The sequence below is a fragment of the Engystomops pustulosus genome, chromosome 4 (genome assembly GCF_040894005.1).
Source record: "Engystomops pustulosus chromosome 4, aEngPut4.maternal, whole genome shotgun sequence".
Lineage (NCBI taxonomy): Eukaryota > Metazoa > Chordata > Amphibia > Anura > Leptodactylidae > Engystomops > Engystomops pustulosus.
This window is the reverse complement of record NC_092414.1, coordinates 29,399,947-29,423,935: the sequence shown is the minus strand read 5'-3', so window position 1 is coordinate 29,423,935 and position 23,989 is coordinate 29,399,947. Positions and strand designations below refer to the sequence as shown.

Sequence of the window (23,989 nt, the reverse complement as noted above, 5' to 3'; positions counted from 1 at the left end):
TTGTGCTGGAAACTATAACAACAGCAGAGCTGATAATTAAAAATCAGTGCACAAAGTGTGGGTCTTACTTTATCAGCCAATGGGGCACATTTACTTACCCGGTCCAGTCGCGATCCAGTGGCGCGTTCTCTGCTCTGGATTCGGGTCCGGCCGGGATTTATGAATGTAGTTCTTCCGCCGTCCACCAGGTGGCGCTGCTGCGCTGAAAGTCATCTCATCGCGCCGGAATGCACCACCTCGGACCAGGTGAAGGTAAGCGCTCCCCAAGCGACACTTTTTCGGTTTTTAAATGCGGCGGTTTTTCCGAATACGTCGGGTTTTCGTTCGGCCACGCCCCCCGATTTCCGTCGCACGCATGCCGGCGCCGATGCGCCACAATCCGATCGCGTGCGCCACAATCCCGGGGCAATTCAGGTACAATCGGCGCAAATCGGAAATATTCGGGTAACACGTCGGGAAAACGCGAATCGGGCCCTTAGTAAATGACCCCCAATGTTTTTAAAAAAGATGCAAAATTATTTTATCCCCTAATTTTCTTTCAACTCAATTAAAAGTAAAATCTGAAGAGTCTAAATAAAACAAACTCTCTTCATATATTCTATATTTGGAATACATTACAACTTCCTTACCTTCATTTCTTTGTTTGGTGGATCAGTGTCCTCCAGTGATAGAGGCTCATTGTTTCGTTTTATCGGATCACTACAAGCAGTTATTTTGCTTTCATCTAAAATAAGTTCTTTCCCGGGCTCCAATTCAACCTCAGTTTGAGGGATCAAATTCTTGTTTGCATCTTCTGTAGAAATTATAATACATTGCTAAATATCATTAAGACATAACATTTAGTATATTAATGAATAAAATAAATAACTATTATTAATTTTCAAGGAAAAAATATGATATGTAAATGGAACCTTAGCTTTCGTGTACATTTTCTATATTTCCTGCGGAAGTTGGTGAATAAAATCCATCAGGGCGCATTTACTAAGGGTCCGCAGACTGCATTTCTGCCGGGTTTCCCGCCGATTTCTGTTTTGCGCCGCATTTAACAGGGGTTTTTGGTCGCACACGATCGGATTGTGTTGCAATCGCGCCGGCTTTCACGGAACACAAATCGGGGGGTGGCCCGCCGGACTCGGACAAACCGTGGGATTTAACTTTAAAATTGTGTCGCATATAATGCAGTTACATGCACCGGGAAGAAGAAAGTGAACTCCGGGGGACCTGATCGGGAAAGCGACACATGCAGGATATCGGGCGCACGATCTTAGTGAATTGCGGCAGCTGTGGGTTTTCGTCGGGGATCGCACCTCGGTCAGGTAAGTAAATGTGCCCCATTGTGTCTCACAGTACCATGAGAATCAATATGATCTTCATAAACCCATGTCAATTGTTCACATTACTAAAATTGACATGCCATATATGCCAGGTGGGATTTATAATCTGCAGTATGTCAATAGTTTCGGTGAGTTTTAGTTGTGGATCTGTAGGTGTAATCAGCATCAAAATCCACCACACATTAACATGTTGTGGATTGAGTTTTGTCCTTGTGCGAGGAAGGAATGCAATGTAAAACCAAACCTTTTAATTTAGCATTGATAAAATTATTCATTCACTCATAAATAAGCAAAGTGATTTGTAACGCAAATCCTAAATCAGCCATTACTCAAACTGGAGAATAGAGATGGTCATTCTTGTGGGCTATAGCTTTTTATTGTGACATCCCCTTTAAACCTTTTATATCATCAATTCTTTAGATATACAAAAACAGCGTCTCTTTAAATAGAAAACAGCGCTTGCGCAAGATTTCAAATGTGACCACAGTATTTGAGAGGTTGCTTTATTTTTTATTAAAATGAAGGCAAAGGAACTGATCTCCATCAAGGTCAGGAGCCATTCAGACACCCCTGGAGCCATAAACAAAAAGAGGGCATGACTTTGGGAAGGTGGGACATAAAGCTTCCTTTGTACTGGTTTAGGCAAGGTGATCGATCTGCTTTAACAGGACAGAATATGTGGTACATAGTTTAGTACTGTGAGAAGACTGGGGCTCAAAAGTAGATGTCATTTCTTGTATGGTCTCTCTTCAAGGTTCTCTCACCAGAGGAAAACAAGGAAACATGTTTGCAGACCTTAGGGCAGTGATGGCGAACCTTTTAGAGATTGAGTGCCCAAACTGCAACCAAAAGCCACATATTTTTCACAAAATGCCAATTTAAAAAGGTTTATTGCTCCATGCTCTGTCAAGGGTTTCAAACATATTGGCGTTCTGAGGACACCAATACAGTAGAAAGGAGATACTCGGATTATCATTGTAGCTTCCCTTTATGGTCCACTTAAAGGCCCGGAGAAGGGTCTCCTAAGATAATCGGGTTCTGTCCACACCAACTTGCACTTCAAGTCAATTTAAAATAGCGCAGATGGTGGCACGTCCTGGGCTGCCTGTGACTGCAGGAGGAAGTCTTTGAGTCCTGAATGGCTCGGTAATGGCCTGGGTGCCCACAGAGAGGCACCCATGCCATAGGTGCGCCACCACTGCCTTAGGGAGTATAATACTGGGGTTACCTCACACATCATTTGCTTGTGGAGTCAGACACTGGAGTCAGGCTATTATAAAATTAACAGATTAATAGAAGTTTTACCACATGGGAACTAGTGGGACTAGTTAGGCCCCAAATAAAGGTAAAGACATTCAGGGCTTCATTTACCCTCCCTTTAATTTCATATTAAATCTGCATACTTCTTTCCCTAGTTAGGATACATTCACACAACGGTTAGTATTCTCTGTGCGCTCCACTGTGGATACGTTTTGCAGAATCGGCACTGAAAGTGGTGCTGGCAGCAGGTACTTTTCGTATTTTGGACAGATCTTAGTCCCTTTGCCACTGCACACTGCATTTGTTTGTCTCTCTCCTCCCTTCCCTCACCTGACTCCTGTTGCACAGGAATTGGCAACTGGATAGATGGGAAGGCATTGTAAAAAACATGCAAGTATCCAGTAAATGTCTTTATGAATGCAACCCCAGGATAGGAGATAAATGTAAGATTGCAGCTCAAGTCTCCCCGCCACCAATTCCAGGAACTACTAGTGCCTCAGGCATACTGCCTGACACACAGGGTAAGTCACAGCACAGCGTGCCCAAGGCTGCAGTAGCCAGCCACTCCGGTATTCTGGGTCCCGGCTGCCTCCAGGCCCCCAAGAAGAGGCTAGGCCTCAGTGGGGGATGTTGCATATTATTCATGTGTGTGTATAAATACAGATAAATGGTTATGTATATGTGAGCATTTTGCCTCAGTGTAGATAACACTGTATATGGGAAGGTAATTACCACATACACTGTGGATGCGACTTAATGATACATGGATGCAATATTATCCCACATACTATAGACAGAGTAAGTATTACCTCCCATACTGTGGACAGGGCGTAAACATTACCCCACATACTGTAGACAGGGTATAAGTATTACCTTACATACTGTAGACAGGGTGTAAATATTACCTTACATACTGTAGACAGGTGTAATTATCACCTCACATACTGTAGACAGGGTATAAGTATTACCTTACATACTGTAGACAGGGTGTAAATATTACCTTACATACTGTAGACAGGTGTAATTATCACCTCACATACTGTAGACAGGGTATAAGTATTACCTTACATACTGTAGACAGGGTGTAAATATTACCTCACATACTGTAGACAGGGTATAAGTATTACCTTACATACTGTACACAGGGTGTAAATATTACCTTACATACTGTAGACAGGTGTAATTTTCACCTCACATACTGTAGACAGGGTATAAGTATTACCTTACATACTGTAGCCAGGGTGTAAATATTACCTCACATACTGTAGCCAGGGTGTAAATATTACCTCACATACTGTAGCCAGGGTGTAAATATTACCTCACATACTGTGGACAGGGTGTAAATATTACCTCACATACTGTAGACAGGGTGTAAATATTACCTCACATACTGTAGACAGGGTATAAGTATTACCTTACATACTGTAGACAGGGTGTAAATATTACCTTACATACTGTAGACAGGTGTAATTATCACCTCACATACTGTAGACAGGGTATAAGTATTACCTTACATACTGTAGACAGGGTGTAAATATTACCTCACATACTGTGGACAGGGTGTAAATATTACCTCACATACTGTAGACAGGTGTAATTATCACCTCACATACTGTAGACAGGGTATAAGTATTACCTTACATACTGTAGACAGGGTGTAAATATTACCTTACATACTGTAGACAGGTGTAATTATCACCTCACATACTGTAGACAGGGTATAAGTATTACCTTACATACTGTAGACAGGGTGTAAATATTACCTCACATACTGTAGACAGGGTATAAGTATTACCTTACATACTGTAGCCAGGGTGTAAATATTACCTCACATACTGTGGACAGGGTGTAAATATTACCTCACATACTGTAGACAGGGTATAAGTATTACCTTACATACTGTAGACAGGGGGGGTGTAAATATTACCTTACATACTGTAGACAGGTGTAAATATTACCTCACAAACTTGGGACAGGGCATAATTATTGCCCCAAGAAAGACAAAAGTAATGATGTATCTGCAGCGTGGTAACAAGGCGAGTACAGTTATTTTTATTCAGCAAGAGAGGGGCCATAAGACCAGGAGCAGAGAAGAGGGCACAATAAGAGAGAAAAGCAAAAAAAAGAAAAGGAGCATAGAGAGGTGGCACAATTAGAGGAATATAAGAAAGGCAGCATAAAAGGGGGCACAATAATAAGGGGAGCAGAGAGGGGGAACATGTGTTGCATGTAAATACTGATTACCACACATGTGCGTTCCAGAAGTCGCACAATTCATACACAATGGGAGGAACTCGGCCCCAGTTGCATGTGTTGCCACTGAAACACATGTTCAATGGTAATGCTCTTGTTACAATTGTTAACGCATAAATGCAATTGAAATGCTAGCTGTGAATGCAGCATCCGGTAGCCTTCACAAGTAGTTTTGCCGTATTCTGACTCCAATTACGTTTTCATAGTAGGGAGCGATGTAAGGTGTCATTTAAATCTTAATGTGTTGCAAAATCACAAAAAAGTGCCGATTGGGTCATTGGTGATCTATTTTCAGTTACGGGTTCACTGCTCTGTATAATCATTTTTACATTTTGATAGCTGGGACATTTTAGGACACAGGGATACCTGCCATGTTTATTTTTATATGTGTCTTAGGGAGAGGGTCATGATTAGAATTTATATCTTTTTTTAATTTTAATACTTTTTTGAAACCCTTTTTCTCAGGCCCCTGTTACAGCAGCCCCTGAATACAGCTCCAATACTGAGCGTTGTGTCTGAAGAGGAATCCTGTGGCTTAATAATTGCAATAAAAAAAAAAAACATGAACCTAAATAAAATTAAATTAAAAAAATCTGCAAGTCAATACAATACAGCAGCTTCAGTCATAGTCTGCTTTGGGTGGCCTGTGCCTGGATGGGGGTTACCAGCCACAGTTTGGCCCGATGCGTATAGTCAGCTCTGTAGGTTGAAATTTCAAAAGGAAACAAAAGGTTGTGCACCCTTTGTTTTTATTATTGAAAAATGTCCTACTTTCCAAGCACTTGTGTCTTATTTAAATAAAGATCAAACTCACTTCTTTAACAAAAGTACAGGTACAAGCTCACAATAAACATAGTTCTGCAATAAAGCTGCCTGGATCCAGACAGCAGCATTAATGGTTAAAAACAAAAGAAACCTCCACTTAGATATCCTCCAAAACAGGAGTGCACAAACTGCGGCCCACATGCAGCCCGCAGAGCCTCAAGTTGTGGCCCTTGTAGGGCAGGAGATCGTCTACCCATTCTATGGGCGCTGTGCCGGACCTCCATAGTGATCAGCAATGTGCACAGCAATGTGCATCTATTGTCCGACCCAGGACTCATGTCTATGACTCAGATGCCGTCACCTGAGCAACAACGTCAGCGGCTGGAGAAGAAGATCCCAAGAGTGTGGAAGAGGCGTCTACACGAAACACCCCCCCCCCCAAACAGACACCATTAAGGAGAGCCCTGTATGCATCAAACTGGCCAAAATTCATCCAGGGTGTCCAGGTGGAATACAGTTTGTCATGATATGCATCATCAGTGCAAGAACAGAAGACATGAAGGCACCACATCTCCAGCCTTCAGGATCTACAGACGGGAACACAGCTCAGCCTTACAGGAACCCAGTACGAGCACAAGAGGATTTTGTAGTTTGCTTCTTGCAATAGGAACTAATAAAGAAGAAGGAGGCCATAAATTGTAAAATAAGCATGTCTGGTGGGGCCATCTGCAGTGCAGAGTTGTTCAATGGGGTAAGCGTGTCTAAGCACTCTGCAGATAGACACAGGTAACGCTGGAAATAAAGCAGATGAAACAACTGCCATGGAGTCAGAACTCGAATGGAATGTTTCTCCGAAAGTCACCAAAGGCCGTCACATCATGCTTTTGCAGAAGTGGAGGGCCAGAATAAACCCAGCCCTTCACAAGGATAAGATAACTAGATTGTCAGAACCTGGTTAAATCTGGGTGTACCAAAACACACAAAGGAGACTTTGGAGGTATACAGAGAGAGCAGACAACCAGTACACCTTAAAAGTGGACAGATACAGCTGTGTACAGAATTACCTAAGCAACCTTGATGGGACAGATTTATCAGGGCTTGTAAAACAGTACAGTCAGGAATTGCGACTATTCCATATCCTCCATACCAAATGGGGACCGTGCCTAGCGGCAGAGTGGGCCTGCATAACACCTATAGTCTGCACCAGGTTCTCGATAAAACAGATGTGGCAAGAGGTGTGGAGGGTCAGTATACATTTCATCACTGGCAGGGCTAGGTCAAAAAAATCTGCGATTGTAACTGGCCAATGGAACACTTGTCAGTGGGGGCCTGGAGCTGGAGATGTGGTATAGTGACATCTCTGCCCCTGGTGCTGTACAAAAGATGGGGAATCGGGAGGGAAAAGTGGGGCCATTTCAGTGTTGCAGAGGGTGGAGTGGGGGCTAATACAGTGGCACAGAATATGGGGAAATTACAGTGGCATGGGGCATAGTTGCATTACAGTGGTGCAAATGGTTGGGGCATTATAGTAGCATGAGGCATAGAGACAGTGAGTGTGGGGACATTACAGAGATGCCAACTGTGGTGGCATTACAGTTGCATGAAGTATGGGGGAATTACAGTGGTGCTGGGCATGGAGGCATTACAGAGGTGTGGAGTGTAAATTCTGCACCCAATATACTTTTTTTTTTTATCTACACATTCCTTTTAGATGAAAACTTTATTATTTTACAATAAAACTAATGTATACACGTGTGTTTCAAGGAAATATTAGGCGATTTAAAAACACAGCTAGAGTCTACTACTCTGTGGGTAACCTACACCTCCCCCCAAGGTTAAGGGGGAATACACAATAGTATAGGAATCGGGGTTTTCCACTTTTCAGTAAGATAAGTTTTAGGTCTTGGGCATTGGTCATAAACTCTGTCTCAAAGATAAGTTTATAGCTGATCTAGAATAAAGTTTATTTCTATATTCCTAAATTCTAACCTAAGGAAAAAATAAATAAAATGCTTATTTCTATAGTTCGACGGTATTCCGCAAAAATGAAAAACAGAAGGCTAGAGGATAGACATACAAACATCATAAAACTTAATAACAGTGATAGAAAACAATAGGAGTGAGGGCCTTGCTCACAAGAGCTTAGAATCTATGAGAGGATGATTTTTAGTATTTTTATTTCAGTTATTTGTAGTACCGTATATAAGCAGAGGTACACAATTTTATCACCAAAAACTGGGAAAACCTATTGGCTCAAATGTAAGCCGAGGGTGAGAATTGCATTGGTCACAACGTCCCCAGTAAATAGCCTACCAGCCCATTGAAGTATATAGACAGACCCTGTAGCGTTTAGCTTGCCCGTAAAAAAAATAAACGGAGTACTTCTATATTCATCTGAGAGTCAGGTCCGCGTCAGCTGCATGCGCACTGCCGGCCGTCGGAAGAGAAGCTGCCTGGGCTTTCGGAATGGAGAGCACTCAGTTTATTATTTTTTTTATATACCCCCCAGTATAAGCCGAGAGGGGAATTTTCTGTGCAAAAATTGTGCTGTGAACCTCAGCTTCTTATACATGGTATGTAAAAAAAAAATCTTAAATAAACATTACTCACCTCTGATAACTGAATTTGTAAGGACCAATGGTCGCATGGGATTTCCACACATGCTGCAGAACCTGGGGTTTTCTTCTGGAGGTTCATGGTGACAACGCTGACACTTCATCTTCTAAAGAGGATAACCTGCCTGAAACAGCGGCTTCCCTGGAATCAATACAATATTTTATTAATTGTGAAATACAGAAAACATTAACACTCATTAGGGTGAAGTACTGTGTGAGATTGTCCCCAACACAAACCATGCCAGTTGAAAGTCTGGCATAGTGAATTATTTTCTAACCAATTCTGCTGGAAGTTCGTTCCAAACTTTTTTTGCTTTCTTAAAAGTTTATTTTAATTTCAGACTGCCATGGAACACATACAGAAGTTATAAATGTCCCCCAACCCACTCAATGAGATGATGTCAACACCCAAGCAAGGAAGAGGAAAAAATTGAAGAACTCTAAATTTGCAACATTCCCCTCTGGGGCCTGACCTTTCTTTGTCGATTGGCTGGGGCAGCTGGGGCCCAGAATACAGGAGTGGCTGGCTTTTGTGGCTTTGGGCACGCTATGGTCACGGTGTTTGGTATTCGGACTGGAGGAGGGCCTACAGCCATCATGTCTGGTATTTGTGACTCTACCCTCTCCCAGGCAGCCCCGCCCCATTATATTTACTGACAGCTCTGTGTCTCTTTAAATTACTGCCCTGCCTCCTAGTACTTGGGGGACCGTCAACTACAGACATATAAACCTCTATGTACAGATGGGAAATATTGTGTCAATATTTTTACACGGTGCCTTGTGTTACATTCATAACATGTGACTAGTGGTGACATGGCAGGTCCTTTAGCTTTCTAAGAACAGCAAACTGTATACAATGTATGTGATTACATGAAATCACAGCAGCCTCCATAGAGGATGGAGAGGAGTAGAAGTCCATGAAGGCTGCTTTGACTTCATGTGGTCAGATAGATGCATGGGGTACAGTTTGCTATTATTAAAGAACCTGGGATGATATCACTCTGGTCACATGACATGTATTGTGACCAGTAAGGAGGCATAAGCATGGGGAGGATAAGATGAGAGGGGCTGGATGAGTGGGATAAGCCCCCTCTGATGCCAGGTAATATAAGATAAAAGGTGATTTATGTGGATGTAAGCCAAACAATTTTTAGCTAAAAGAAGGGTGTCAGTCAGTTAATAGAGCTCTATAGGAACTAGCAACTGGCTGTATATGTGCAAATGTGGTGACAGGTTCCCTTTAACATCAGCAGGCTGGAAAGCTGGTAGGAGATAGCTGGTATGGGCTGGGCTGGTAAAGATGGAGCCAAGTAATGATTGTGGACCTCTGCTCAGGGGCTTAGTCTGCTGACTTGCTTAGGGTGTCAGGCAGTGGCCCGAGACTCCTCTGCTTCCTGGTATTATGACACTGGCTGGTGCAGCACAGGCAGGTGCTGCACACTGCTCTGCTTACGTTGCTGACATGTGCTCCAAGATGGAGTCTCTGGGGAATATTTCTCATACAATGAACTGGTGTATGATAGCCCCGTCGCTGCTCTTGCGCAGTGCAGGGGTCTTGTGCAGTGTTTATTTCTATAGAAATTAACGCAGCAAGCACATGTGAAAAGTCGCCAGCTGCAGTAAGTGCGCAAGCATGGAGATAGTAACATCAGCGCCGGCCCACACCCGGCCATCCGCGCCCCCCCCCCCCTATAAACCACTGGAGTGAAGGTGGCGGATTGGGTGGAACAAAGGGCTTCTACGCCACTGACGTGGCGCAGTGCTCTGCCTGATAACCCATCAGTCGACTGAACGTTTTATTGTTTATCAGGCAGATCACTGCAGAACCAGGCACAGTCACTAATAACATAAATGAGCTGTGCCTGCCTGATGCCCCCATTTGCCAGGAAGGCCACCCGTTTTGGCACTCCTAGGATGTCTGTACATTGTCAGATATTGCACAATGTCTGTATCCTGGACTTAGAGGATGGTGCAGTGTAAACCGGCTGACTCCCATCCTGAACCTGAAAGCTCTCCGTCCTCAGCATCCTGCCCTTGTTTTAGAAAAGTAGAGGAATTTCAGAGGGGAGGGGCGCATACCTCTCATAATTCTGATGTTTCCTTTATCACCACACACAATTTTCACATGGATTTGTGTGCTGAAAATTCACTGCAGATTACAGCGACTTTGAAGCACAGAAATTGACACTGCCTTTAGATTTTCATATCCTTTATATGTCAACTATCAGCAATGAAGTGGAAGCACTTCCATAAAGATTAGCTTTCCATGGCAGGTGACAGTAGAAAGACAGGACTAGGGATTTCTAATTCCTGCAATGTACTTCACACGTGTGCTCAGCAGCTACTGGGACAGATCTGTGTAAGTGTATAAATGTATATATCAGTGCATAAATGTATGTATATACAAATATGTATATTTTCTGAGGGGTAGATGGCCCCAGTCAGAAGTCTGCTATGGGGTCCTGCCGCTCCTAGTTACACCCCTGCCTGTGTGTATATTTTCTCCCTGTGTCATAGAATTTGGTTGTTATATATTATAGTGCCAGGGGTATTCTCTCTAAACAAATATCAGTCACTTCATATCTTGTATATTTATTTGTTTGATTTTATAATATTTTTCTACTCTATTGTGTATTGCAGGGAAATAGTGAAACATTGGAAAATTGTTGTTCAATTTGTAAGCCTCTTAAAAGGAAACCTACCATTTAGAATGGCAGGGGTAGGCTGTAAGTACCGAGCACCAGCTCAGGGTGAGCTGGTGCCGGTACTTACTTTCATTAGTGTTATAAACCGTGGTATCGCGGTTTTAACACTTTTTAAACTTTAGAGCAGCAGAGGCTTCGGCGCTGCGTGCGCACGATCGTGCGCGCGCATCCATAGGAAATAGCGGAGATGTTGCGCGCGCACGGTCGTGCGCAGCGCCGAAGCCTCTCCTGCTCTAAAGTTAAAGTGTTAAAACCGCGATACCACGGTTTATAACACTAATGAAAGTAAGTACCGGCACCAGCTCACCCTGAGCTGGTGCTCGGTACTTACAGCCTACCCCTACCATTCTAAATGGTAGGTTTCCTTTAACATCCTAATAAAATAACATTAAACAAAAATGATTCCAACATAAAGCAAAAGATATGGAAAATGTTGGTTAGAACAACTGATGAGGATAACAATCTAAAAATAGCAATGTCAGACTGGTGAGTCACAACGGGGGCTGCCTTGCTGAGAGCTATAAACAACAGCTGCCTTTCAGTTTTTGTTTCCTGGAAAGTTGGATGGTTCATTTTGGAGTTCAGCGCTAGTCTCAGCTGTGGAGTGATGCAGGTGCTGGTCAGTAAACTGCTTGGGCAGGAATTGGATAAAAAGCTAATCCCAGTTTACTCAGGGCTGAGTTCACTTCTCCTGTGACTTGCAGTACTTCTGTCTGAGTTTATTGGACCTGAATCCTGTCTGATCCAAAACCCCAGTGTTAGGATTGGGTAACACAGAAGACAGGGGATAGTGTGCCCTGAGCTTGCCCCAACCTCTGTCCCTTCCTATAGCCCCCCACGCTAAACCGTGGGGCAACTACTTGAAGACTCGGAATACACTAGATAAGTGCGGGAAGGGAACAATCCGAACAGACTGACAAACATAAAACACAAAAGAGTAGTAAAATAGCCAGAGTCACAACGAGAGGGTACATCAAGAGCAAAATCAGTAAGCAAAAAGGTCAACATCAAAACGTAGCCGAGATCACAACAATGCGTAACACAGAGAAAGGCAAACCTATAGCAGAGAGCAAGTGATGAAAGGGATTTCAGACACTGGCACAGGTGACTAGTGAGGCTGCAATTTATACAGCCAGAACCCCACCTACAGAACCTGATAGGAGCTGGACAACTGCTGGGGATTAACCTATCATGGTGCAGAATAACCAAACACCATGCAGAGGTACCACAAGTCCCAGCAGTCCAGAACACAACCCCTAAACTGCACAAAGTCTTAGCAGCCGATGCCAAGATCCACTAAAACTCTTCATTACTTCCTTATACAGTACAAAAAAACCATGCGATTACCTTCTGTAGCGGAACCAGACCTCCTGTAAATGTAGTACAACCAACTCTCCAATAAATGTAGCAGTGTCCTACAGAAGATGTGTTAGACGTGTGAAGGTCTATCACAGAGTGAGGCTGCTGACCACTCCTTAGCTGACTAATATTGCTATTTTCATGTGACCTGCTTTACTTTCACTTTCATTCCCTATCTACATTAAAACTCTTCTAGTTCTTTCCATCTTTTTTTTTTCAGAAGCCAAAAGTTTTAACCCCTTGATGACCAGCCTCTCTTTCGGTTTCCTTTGTGACAGCTGCTCTATATGAAGCTCTATAAGGCTTTATCATATCTGTGAGAAGCCCCCACCCCCGCAGTCTATATGTATACAGATAAAATACAGTGTGATTTTTTTTTTTGCTCAGTGCAAAAACTGTTTTTTTTGTTTAGAAATGTAATGGAGAAAGTCCCAGAGACCCAGCCTGAGCTCCCTACTTCAGAGGCTGCAACATAGGAGGTGAGTGACCCTGAACCAGAGCCCACCCCAGAGATGTGGTTGTGGCAGTCACGGCGTGCAAGACTGACCTGACTAAACACCTCAGGGAAGAGGTAGTGTAGACAGACATCAAGATGGAAGACCAGTTCCCACTTACGAGGGATGTGCAAAAAGTTGTATCTTAAGTCTACAAGAATGTAACTACTATAATACTGCCCCCTATGTACAGGAATATAGCTACTACAATACTGCCCCCCCCCATGTACAAGAATATAACTACTATAATACTGCCTCCTATGTACAAGAATATAACTACTATAATACTACCCCCTATGTACAAGAATATAACTACTATAATACTGCCCCCTATGTACAAGAATATAACTACTATAATACTGCCCCCTATGTATAAGAATATAACTACTATAATACTACCCCCTATGTAGAAGAATATAACTACTATAATACTGCCCCCTATGTGCAAGAATATAACTACTATAATACAGCCCCCTATGTACAGGAATATAGCTACTAGAATACTGCCCCCTATGTACAAGAATATAACTACTATAATACTGCCCCCCATGTACAAGAATATAACTACTATAATACCGCCCCCTATGTACAAGAATATAACTACTATAATACTGCCCCTATGTACATGAATATAACTACTTCTACTACTACCACGCCATATGAAACCATCAGCCAGTCTCCTGTATATAGCCAGCCAGCCCCCCCAGTATATAGCCAGCAAGCCCCCCTGTATATAGCCAGCCAGCCCCCTAGTGTACAGCCAGCCTCATCCCCCCAGTATATAGCCAGCCCCCCAGAATATAGACAGCCATCCCCCAGTATATAGCCAGCCAGCCCCCCTCCAGTATATAGCCAGTCAGCCCCCCTCCAGTATATAGCCAGCCAGCCCCCCTCCAGTATATAGCCAGCCAGTCACCCCAGTATATAGCCAGTCACCCCCAGTATATAGCCAGCCCTTCAGTATATACCCCCCCTCCAGTATATAGCCAGCCAGCCCCCCCCAGTATATAGCCAGCCCCCCAGTATATAGCCAGCCCCCCAAGTATATACCCAGCCAGCAAGCCCCCCAGTATAAAGCCAGCCCCCCAGTATATAGCCAGCCATCTCACCTAGTATACATCCAGCTCCACAGTATATAACAAGCCAGCCCCCCAGTATATAGCCAGCCAGCCCAACAGTATACAGCCAGTCAGTCCCCCAGTATATATCCAGTCCCCCCAGTAAATAGCCAGCCCCCTGTATATAGCCAGCCAGACCCCCAGTATATAGTCAGCCAGCCCTCCAGTATATAGCCTGCCCCTTCAGTATATAGCCTGCCAGCCCCCCTAGTATATAGCCAGCCCCCCCAGTATATAGCCAGCAACCCCCCAGTAAAAGCCAGCCATCCCGCCCAGTATACATACAGCTCCACAGTATATAGCCAGCCAGCCCCCCAGTATATAGCCAGCCCCTTCAGTATATAGCCAGCCAGCCTCCAGTGTATAGCCAGCCCCCCAGAATATAGCCAGCCAGCCCCCCAAGTATATAGCCAGCTAGCCCCCCAGTATATAGCCAGCCCTTTCAGTATATAGCCAGCATGCCTCCCCCCCACAGTATACAGCAGCCAGTTCCCTGCCTAGCACATAAAAATAATAAACAACATATTCAACTTTCTGATGCTCTCCGCAGCTCCGCTACTTGATGCAGTCAGCGGCTCACAAACTATGACATCACCCGCTTGCTGACATCATAGTCTATGCAACACCGGCCCACACGGACGACTTTAATTAGCGGAGCTGGGGGGGAGCGTCGGAAAAATTAGTACATGGTTTTTTGTTTTTCAACCAGCCACAAACTGGTCCAAGACTAGTCGGCCCACCAGGATTTCCCCCAGTGGGTCATATGGCCAGTCTGCTCCTGCATGGGACCAAGTGTCTGTAGAGGTTGAGGAGGCAGGAGATTACATCATTTCTACTGTGTAGGACAGTCTGCCACAGGTAACTAATGTCCTGGTACAGTGACAACTATTCTCCTATGCATCACTTGCGGTCATATCGCAGCCTCAAGCTACAGCAGTGAAGAGCCCACAGACCAATGCATTCAGTGAGATTGTCCACATGCAGAGGTGTACTGGCCATGTAGCCCACCGGGGACAATCCTGCTGGGCTGACTGGCATCGGGCTGGTGTGGAGTCGGTCTTCATTTTCATACTCTATATACTTGAGCATAAGCCGACTTATACTCAGGTATATAAAAAATAATGAATAATGAATGCCCCCCCGCATGCATGTACAGTGCAGTATTATAGTAGTTATATTCTTGTAAATAGGAGAAGTATAATAGTAGAAGTGCTGCATTTCAGTTTTCACCTCGGGCAGCAAAGAGGCAAGAATCAGGCCTGTGCAGCAGAATACCTGGCTGGCTGCAGGTAGGGGCACAGTGCTAGGATCTGTCAGAGCCCATGCGTGTACTTATTACCTGCTGCATGTGTTTCGACAATTCCATCATCATTATTATTGTCTTGTTTGTGTACTGTATTATAGTCTGCTCTGGGGTTTGTGTTACTTGTTGTACAAACTAAGCATTATCATAGTATCATAGTTTATACGGTTGAAAAAAGACACATGTCCATCAAGTTCAACCAAGGGAGGGAAGGGATTGGATGAGGAAGGGATTTAGGGGAAACAATTCTATATAACATAATCATCAATGTTATTTAGGTGTAAAAGGTATCTATGCCCTTTTGAACCTCTCTGCTGTCCCTGCTGTGACCAACGCCTGAGGCAGGCTATTCCACAGATTGACTGTTCTCATAGTAAAAAAGTCCTGTCGCCTCTGTTGATTAAACCTTGTTTTCTCCAGATGGAGACAGTGCCCCTCATTTTTAAGTTTGATTTAATCTGGAATAATTTAACACCATATTTTTGTAAGGACCATTAATATATTTATATAAATGAATCATGTTCCCTTGTAATAGTCCAGATTACAGATGACATAAATCTAGTTGTTGTAATCTTTCCTCATAACCGAGGCCCTCCATACCCCTTATCATTTTTGTGGATCTTCGTTGAACCCTCTCCAGCTCCTTTTTATGGACCGGTGCCCAGAACTGGACAGCATATTCCAGGTGAGGCCGAACCAGTGCCTTGTACAGTGGTAATATTACATCCCTATCTAGAGAGTCCGTACCACTTTTGATACATGACAAGATCCTACTAGCTTTAGAGGCAGGTGATTCACATTGTCTTCTGTTATTTAATTTATAATCTACTAGTACCCCCAGGTCCTTCTCAGCAATGGACTCTCCCAGATTTACTCCCCCAAGGACATATGTTGCCTGTGGATTATTAGCCCCCAAGTGCATAGCTGTACATTATCCACATTAAACTTCATTTGCCAAGTGGATGACCAAACACTTCATAGAACATCCTCCATAGACTGTATTACACTACACAGCTTGGTGTCATCTGCAAAAATAGACACAGTGCTATTAATTTCTACCTCTATATCATTAATAAATTAAATAATAGTGGGCCAAGCACAGAGCCCTTATAACTGGTGACCATTCTGAGTAGGAATCATTGACCACAACTCTCTGGATACGTTCCTTCAGACAGTTTTCAATCCAATTGCAAATGATTCCTGCCAAACCACTAGACCTTATTTTACCCATCAGGCGTCTATGAGGGACAGTGTAAAATGCCTCTGCAAAGTCCAAAAACACAAAATCCACAGTAGCTCCTCCATCCAGGCACCTGCTCACCTCTTCATAGAAGCAGATCAGGTTCATCTGACAACTTCTATTCTTAGTAAACCCATGCTGGCTGTCACTTATTATACTATTTGATGTCACATACTCCAGTATATAGGTCTTTTACTAACCCTTCCAATATTTTCAACACAATGGAAGTTAAGCTTACAGGCCTGTAATTGCCTAGTGAAGTTCTAGAGCCCTTTTTTAAACATTGGCACCACATTCACCTTGTGCCAGTCACTTGGCACCACACCAGACATTACGGAAACCCTGAAGATTTTAGACAGCGGTACAGCAATAACAGAACAGTTCTTTAACCCCATAGCGCAATAAGACGTACCCTTACGTCTTACTGCGCATGGGGGAGTATGAAGAGGGCTCACGGGCTGAGCCCTCTTCATACTCACCGGGCATTTGCTTCATAATGAAGCAAATGCCCATCGCTAACACCCGCGATCGGTGCTTGCACCGATCGCGGGTGTTAACCCTTTGATCGCCGCCGGCAAAGCTGCCGGCGGCATTAAAGAGCCGGCGGCGCGTGGGCGCCGCCATCTTGGCTCCGATCGTCACTCCCCGTGACGTCACCGGGGAGCGGCGATCCGTTGCCATGACAGCCTGGGATCACACAAAGATCCGAGGCTGTCATGATCGAGGCTATTACAATGTGCGATCTGCACATTGTAATAGATGGTATGCAAAATCCCCATATACTGCCATACTGTAGTATGGCAGTATATGGTAGGATCAATCAGACAACCTAGGGAGTCTGAAAAATAGTTAAAAAAAAATAAAAAAAAAGTAAAAAAAATTATATTAAAAAAACATAAAAATTCAAATCACCCCCCTTTCCCTAGAACTGATATAAATATAAATAAACCGTAAAAATCATAAACACATTAGGTATCGCCGCGTCCGAAAATGCCCGATCTATCAAAATATAATAACCGTTTTTCACTGCGTTTAACCCCATAGCAGAAAATAGCGCCCGAACTCACAAATGGCATTTTTTTGCCATTTTGAAAAATAGAAAAAATTCTATAAAAAGTGATCAAAAGGTCGCACAGTCCTAAAAATAGAAGCATTGAAAACGTCATCAGAAGTCGCAAAAAATGACACCACTCACAGCTCCATACACCAAAGTATGAAAAAGTGATTAGCGCAAGAACAAGGCAAAATGAAGAATTTTTTTTCTGTACAGGAGGTTTTAATTTTTGTAAATGTATGAAAACATTATAAAACCTATACAAATTTGGTATCCACGTGATCGTATTTACCCAATGAATGAAATAGACCTGTCATTTGGGGCGCACAGTGAAAGCTGTAAAAACCAAGCCCACAAGAAATGGCGCAAATGTGTTTTTCCATCATTTTCACTGCATTTAGAATTTTTTTCCCGCTTCCCAGTACACGGCATGGAATATTTAATACCATCACTACGAAGTGCAATTTGTTACGCAGAAAATAAGCCATCACATAGCTCTGTACACGGAAAAATAAAAAAGTTATAGATTTTTGAAGGTGGGGAGTGAAAAATAAAAACGCAAAAACGAAAAAGGGCCTGGTCCTTAAGGGGTTAAGCACTCTGGGGTGTAACCATCTCATCCTGGAGCCTTCTATACATTGATTGTATTGAGCCTAGATTTGATTATGTCTACATTCGGTCATCTAGTATATTACAGGACGAACAATTTATTATTTTTTTTTTTTTAAAAAAGGAAAATACTAAAAAGTGGCACTGCATCTAGATGAATGAGCAATTTTAATGTTCCTCGATCCATGTGTTCATAGAACAGTGTAGGACACGGACATGTGCAGAAACACAGGAGGTGCTCTAGCTGAAATTAGCGTCCATAGACAAGCAATGAAGATTCATCGAAGGAAAGAAGAAATAATAAAGCTCAAGTCAAATCTATATTCCATACTCGTGTAAAAACAACATTGCAGGGAGAGAGTAGGACAGCAAGAGCCCACTGATGGCGATGGTCCATTTCGCGCTTCACATGCGCTTAATCCTGCCTGACTAGCCGGCGTCCTCACCTGTACAGGCGGTCCCCTACTTAAGGACACCCTATTTACAGACAACCCATAGTTACAGACGGACCCCTTTGCCCACTGTGACCTCTGGTGAAGCTCTCTGGATGCTTTACTATAGTTCCAGGTTGCAATGATCAGCTGTAAGGTGTCTGTAATGAAGCTTTATTGATAATTCTTGGTCCAATTACACCAAAAATGTTTAAACTCCAATTGTCACTGGGGCAAAAGAAAAAATTTGTCTAGAACTTCCATTATAAAATATACAGTTTCGACTTGCATACAAATTCAACTTAAGAACAAACCTCCGGACCCTATCTTATATGTAACCCGGGGACCGCCTGTACTTAAATTGTGGACGCCAGACCGAGTAGTTAAACTGTAGCGTATCTGGAGCACCAGAGGGTCCAGCAGAGCAAGTTTGCTAGAAAATTCAAACATCAAAGGTAAATACAATAATGATGATAATTAAAAAAAAAAAAAAAAGCAATACAAGGTGTCAGGAACCCAAGTGCTGTATAGGAACACGATACATCGCGAAACCGAAAATCTCGGTACACCATAGAACATCTAATTTAAGCAATAGTACAGTATCAGAAAAAGAAGGAAGAAAGTAGAAAGGAGAGAAGAAGATCGGATAAGGAGAAATGGAGAACAAAGCGGTGAAGTAAGGAAAACTCAAAACGCAGTCAAAAATAAAAATAAGATAAAAAAGGACAGAATTTACAACTGCCGCAGCGATGATTGCCAAGAGGTATGGCTTTTTCCAACCAATGTTTTTCTTTACTATTCGGGAGGCGACTGCGAACTATGTGATCTTTAATGGTTTTACTGCGTCTAAAGGTTATCAAAGAACCTTGATCAGCTGTCTCTTTTACCTGTGTGTCAGTTTTTAACAAATACAATTATTGTGAATCACAGAACAGGTCAGCTGGTTCAGCCAATAAAACTTTTTCATACGCTTGGTTGAGTAAGGATAACTTCTTTTTAACAGTTTTTGGGTAAGTACACCGACTTGTGCAACAGACCCTTCCAACTCGCTGTTTATCCGTCTAATACAGAGGTATTGCCCATAAGGCACTGCTTTTTTAACAAAATCTGGATGGTAGCTGGTATAATGCAGATATGTCTTAGCTGCAGTAGGTTTGTTGAAGACAGTGGTCTTTATACGATTATGTTCTATTCTGACTAGTACATCCAGGAACTCCATCTGGGCAGAATCAATTTTATATGTGAAAAGTAGATGGGCGAATTTGTTAAAATTCGTTTCGAATCGCCGAATTTTTCGAAGAAATTTGATTCGACCCGAATCGAATCAAAACGAATCACGTTAAAAAACAGGCATTTCCTGGCTGCACAGAGCCTGTAGGGTGTTGTAGAACGTTGTGCCATGCTTAAATATGCAAAGGGAGCGTGGTTTGGTCTTCAAACAATGCAGAGTGGCACAATGATATAGTGCGTTGGTGGCATCAGTAGCAGCAGCAGGAGCCCGCAGAGTGGCACAATGGTATAGTGTGAAGGTGGCATCAGTAGCAGCAGGAGCCCGCAGAGTGGCACAATGATATAGTGTGAAGGTGGCATCAGAAGGAGCAAGAGCGGCAGAGTGGCACAATGATATAGTGTGTTGGTCGCATCAAAAGCAGCAGCAGGAGCCCGCAGAGTGGCACAATGATATAGTGTGAAGGTGGCATCAATAGCAGCAGGAGCCCGCAGAGTGGCACAATGATATAGTGTGAAGGTGGCATCAGTAGCAGCAGGAGCCCGCAGAGTGACACAATGATATAGTGTGAAGGTGGCATCAAATGCAGCAGCAGCAGGAGCCCGCACAGTGGCACAATGATATAGTGTGTTGGTGGCATCAAAAGCAGTAGCAGCAGGAGCCCGCAGAGTGGCACAATGATATAGTGTGAAGGTGGCATCAGTAGCAGCAGGAGCCCGCAGAATGGCACAATGATATAGTGTGTTGGTGGCATCAAAAGCAGCAGCAGCAGGAGCCCGCAGAGTGGCACAATGATATAGTGTGTTGGTGGCATCAAAAGCAGCAGCAGCCCGCAAAGTGGCACAATGGTATAGTGTGAAGGTGGCATCAGTAGCTGCAGCAGGAGCCCGCAGAGTGGAACAATAAAATATAGTGTGAAGGTGGCATCAGTAGCAGCAGGAGCCCGCAGAGTGGCACAATGATATAGTTTGTTGGTGGCATCAAAAGCAGCAGCAGCAGGAGCCCGCAGAGTGGCACAATGGTATAGTGTGAAGGTGGCATCAGTAGCAGCAGCAGGAGCCCGCAGAGTGGCACAATGATATAGTGTGAAGGTGGCATCAGAAGGAGCAAGAGCGGCAGAGTGGCACAATGATATAGTGTGTTGGTGGCATCAAAAGCAGCAGCAGCAGGAGCCCGCAGAGTGGCACAATGATATAGTGTGTTGGTGGCATCAAAAGCAGCAGCAGCCCGCAAAGTGGCACAATGGTATAGTGTGAAGGTGGCATCAGTAGCTGCAGCAGGAGCCCGCAGAGTGGCACAATAAAATATAGTGTGAAGGTGGCATCAGTAGCAGCAGGAGCCCGCAGAGTGGCACAATGATATAGTGTGTTGGTGGCATCAAAAGCAGCAGCAGCAGGAGCCCGCAGAGTGGCACAATGGTATAGTGTGAAGGTGGCATCAGTAGCAGCAGCAGGAGCCCGCAGAGTGGCACAGTGATATAGTGTGAAGGTGGCATCAGTAGCAGCAGGAGCCCGCAGAGTGGCACAATGATATAGTGTAAAGGTGGCATCAGCAGCCCGCAGAGTGGCACAATGATATAGTGTGTTGGTGGCATCAAAAGCAGCAGCAGCAGGAGCCCGCAGAGTGGCACAATGGTATAGTGTGAAGGTGACATCAGTAGCAGCAGCAGGAGCCCGCAGAGTGGCACAATGATATAGTGTGTTGGTGGCATCAAAAGCAGCAGCAGCAGGAGCCCGCACAGTGGCACAATGATATAGTGTGAAGGTGGCATCAGTAGCAGCAGGAGCCCGCAGAGTGGCACAATGATATAGTGTGAAGTCCTGATTCATCTTCGCAAAGGTCAGTCTCTCCACATTACAGGTGGACAAGTGGGTTCTCCTGGGGCCCCCGCCGCACTGAACACCCGCTCTGATGCCACACTACTGGCCGGGCAGGACAGCTTCTCTACTGCAAACTCCGCAAGTTGCAACCACGGATCAAGTTTGGCTGGGTGTGCTTGGCTTTGTAAGAATGGCTGAAGTGCGTGCACAGTGTCCTGGCCATTTTTAGAATGTCTTGCAGATGGGTGTAAGACTTCAGGAACTTGTTGACTACAAGATTGAACACGTGCGCCATGCAGGGCGCATGGACCATCCCTCCTCGGTGCAGCGTGGACACCATGTTCCTCCCATTGTCTGTCACCATGGTTGCGATTTTTAGTTGTCGCGGAGAAAGCCACACATTGATTTCTTCTTGCATGACGCGGAGCAGTTCCTCCCCTGTGTGACTTCTTTCGCCCAGGCAAACCAGGTGTTGAACTGCGTGACACCGCTGTGCCCTGCACATGTGGTATGATGGAGCAGCACTTGTGGAGGCTGAGGTGGTGGTGGAGAAGGAGGAGGAGGAGGCGGACACTGGCGCAGGAGCAGCAGTTTGACAACGTGGAGGTGAAAGCGCCGACTCTTGTTGAAGTTGTTGGTGTGGCTGGGCGGGAAGCACATTCACCCAGTGGGCCGTAAAGGACATATACTGGCGCTGACCATAATTACAGCTCCACACGTCCGCGCTGCCGTGCACCTTGGAAGAAACTGATAAGCTCAAGGACTGGCCCACCTTCTGTTGTACATATTGGTGAAAGGCTGGCACAGCCTTTTTGGAAAAAAAATTGCGGCTTGGAACTCTCCACCTCGGTTCGGCACAAGCCATTAGTTCTCTGAAGGGTGCAGAGTCCACGACTTGGAAAGGGAGAGACTGCAGTATCAACAACTTCCACAAGAGCACGGTCAGCTTCTGCACCTTAGGATGGATGGACGCATAGAGTTGTCTTTTTGTAATCGTCTCGCTCAACGACTGCTGGCGCCATGCGTAGCGAGGAGCAGGAGAATCTGGACCGGGAGATGATGTCAAAGACAAACAGCTCCCTTCAACAGAGGTGCTGGAGCCTTGACTTGCTGAAACAGCATGTGTGCCACTAGGTGCTGCTGCTGTTGCTGCGCCTGCAGGATGGACCGCATCTGACACCTGTTTCTCCCAGGCCATTGGATGGTGACGCTGCATGTGTTGGCGCAGGGCCGTGGTGCCAAGGTTAGCTCCCTGGCCACGCTTCACTTTCTGCCCGCAGATACGACATATACCCACGCTCGGCTCCTCTGGTGTCTTTACAAAAAACTGCCACACCGCTGAGGTGGTAATTTTACCGCCAACACTCTGCACTGAGCGACAACTACCGCCGCTGCCTCGCTGAGCCCCTGTGCCACTGCTTATTTGGGCCTGTGAATCAGGATTTGTACCCCGCGGACATTTGGCTCCCGTCCTCGGACTGCTGCCACCCTGCTGACTCACAGCCACAGTAGCGACTTGCTGCCTGCTCCGCAAGCTGACACTCTCTTCGCCCGACGATGATGAATCCCCTGCTACACCCGGCTCCCAAGTGCGATCGGCTACATCATCGTTAATTTGCGTTTCCCGGACACTGCTACTCTCCTCACCGATGTCAGTATGCACAGCCTGCCTACTGCAGGAAGCAGCGGAAGTCTGCCCCACCTCTTCACTGCAAAGCAGCTGCTGACTGTCCTCAAACACTTAGTCCTTGCTGAATAGTGGCGTGGAGCCCAGACCACCTAGTAGCTCTCTGGCTGCGGGAAAGGAACAGGACAGAGCCTGGTTGAGAACAGGTGAGGTCCGCTGACCTGCTCCTGGGCCATGCCAACTAATTGTTGTATCAGAGGAACCTACGGACTCTTGGCTGGGGTTGTCAGATGTTATATTTGAGGAATTGGATGACCTAGTGAACCATTCAACAACCTTTGGGTTGTTGATCAACACACTGCCACTAGATGACAACGGCAGTTCTGGCCTCACAGAGTCACCCCTGCTGCGACATCCCCTTACTGTGCTGCCACCTCTGCCTGCTCCACCTGCCACCTTTCTGTCTGACATAGTGGTTTATAAACTACGTGGATTTGATACGTAAATCTGGCTGTAAACTAGAGCCCCCAAAAAGGTATTGCAACGTCCGTTTTACAGATACCCCACAACTGACAGTGTAATTTCAGCAAAAATCACTGTATAAACTACGTGGATTTCACACGTAAATCTGGCTGTAAACTAGAGCCCCCAAAAGGTATTACAATGTGCGTGATACAGATACCCCACAACTGACAGCTCACTACTGCAGATGCATGAATGTCAAACAAATTTCTTCCTATTCGATTTTGTCACTAAATATAACTGCTATTTGGG

At 44.7% G+C, this 23,989-nt stretch overlaps 1 protein-coding gene across 1 annotated transcript in view; it reads right to left on the bottom strand.

Annotated features, from left to right (window-relative positions):
* The window catches only part of LOC140126320 (E3 ubiquitin-protein ligase RNF213-like), a 218,326-nt gene extending 217,537 nt beyond the window's left edge, over nucleotides 1-789 (bottom strand). The window contains exon 1 of the mRNA XM_072145609.1: nucleotides 630-789. Coding sequence (XP_072001710.1) covers nucleotides 630-635 — 6 coding nt within the window. The 5' untranslated portion in view covers nucleotides 636-789. The remainder of the gene's footprint in view (nucleotides 1-629) is intronic.
* Between the last annotated feature and the right edge of the window lie 23,200 nt (nucleotides 790-23,989).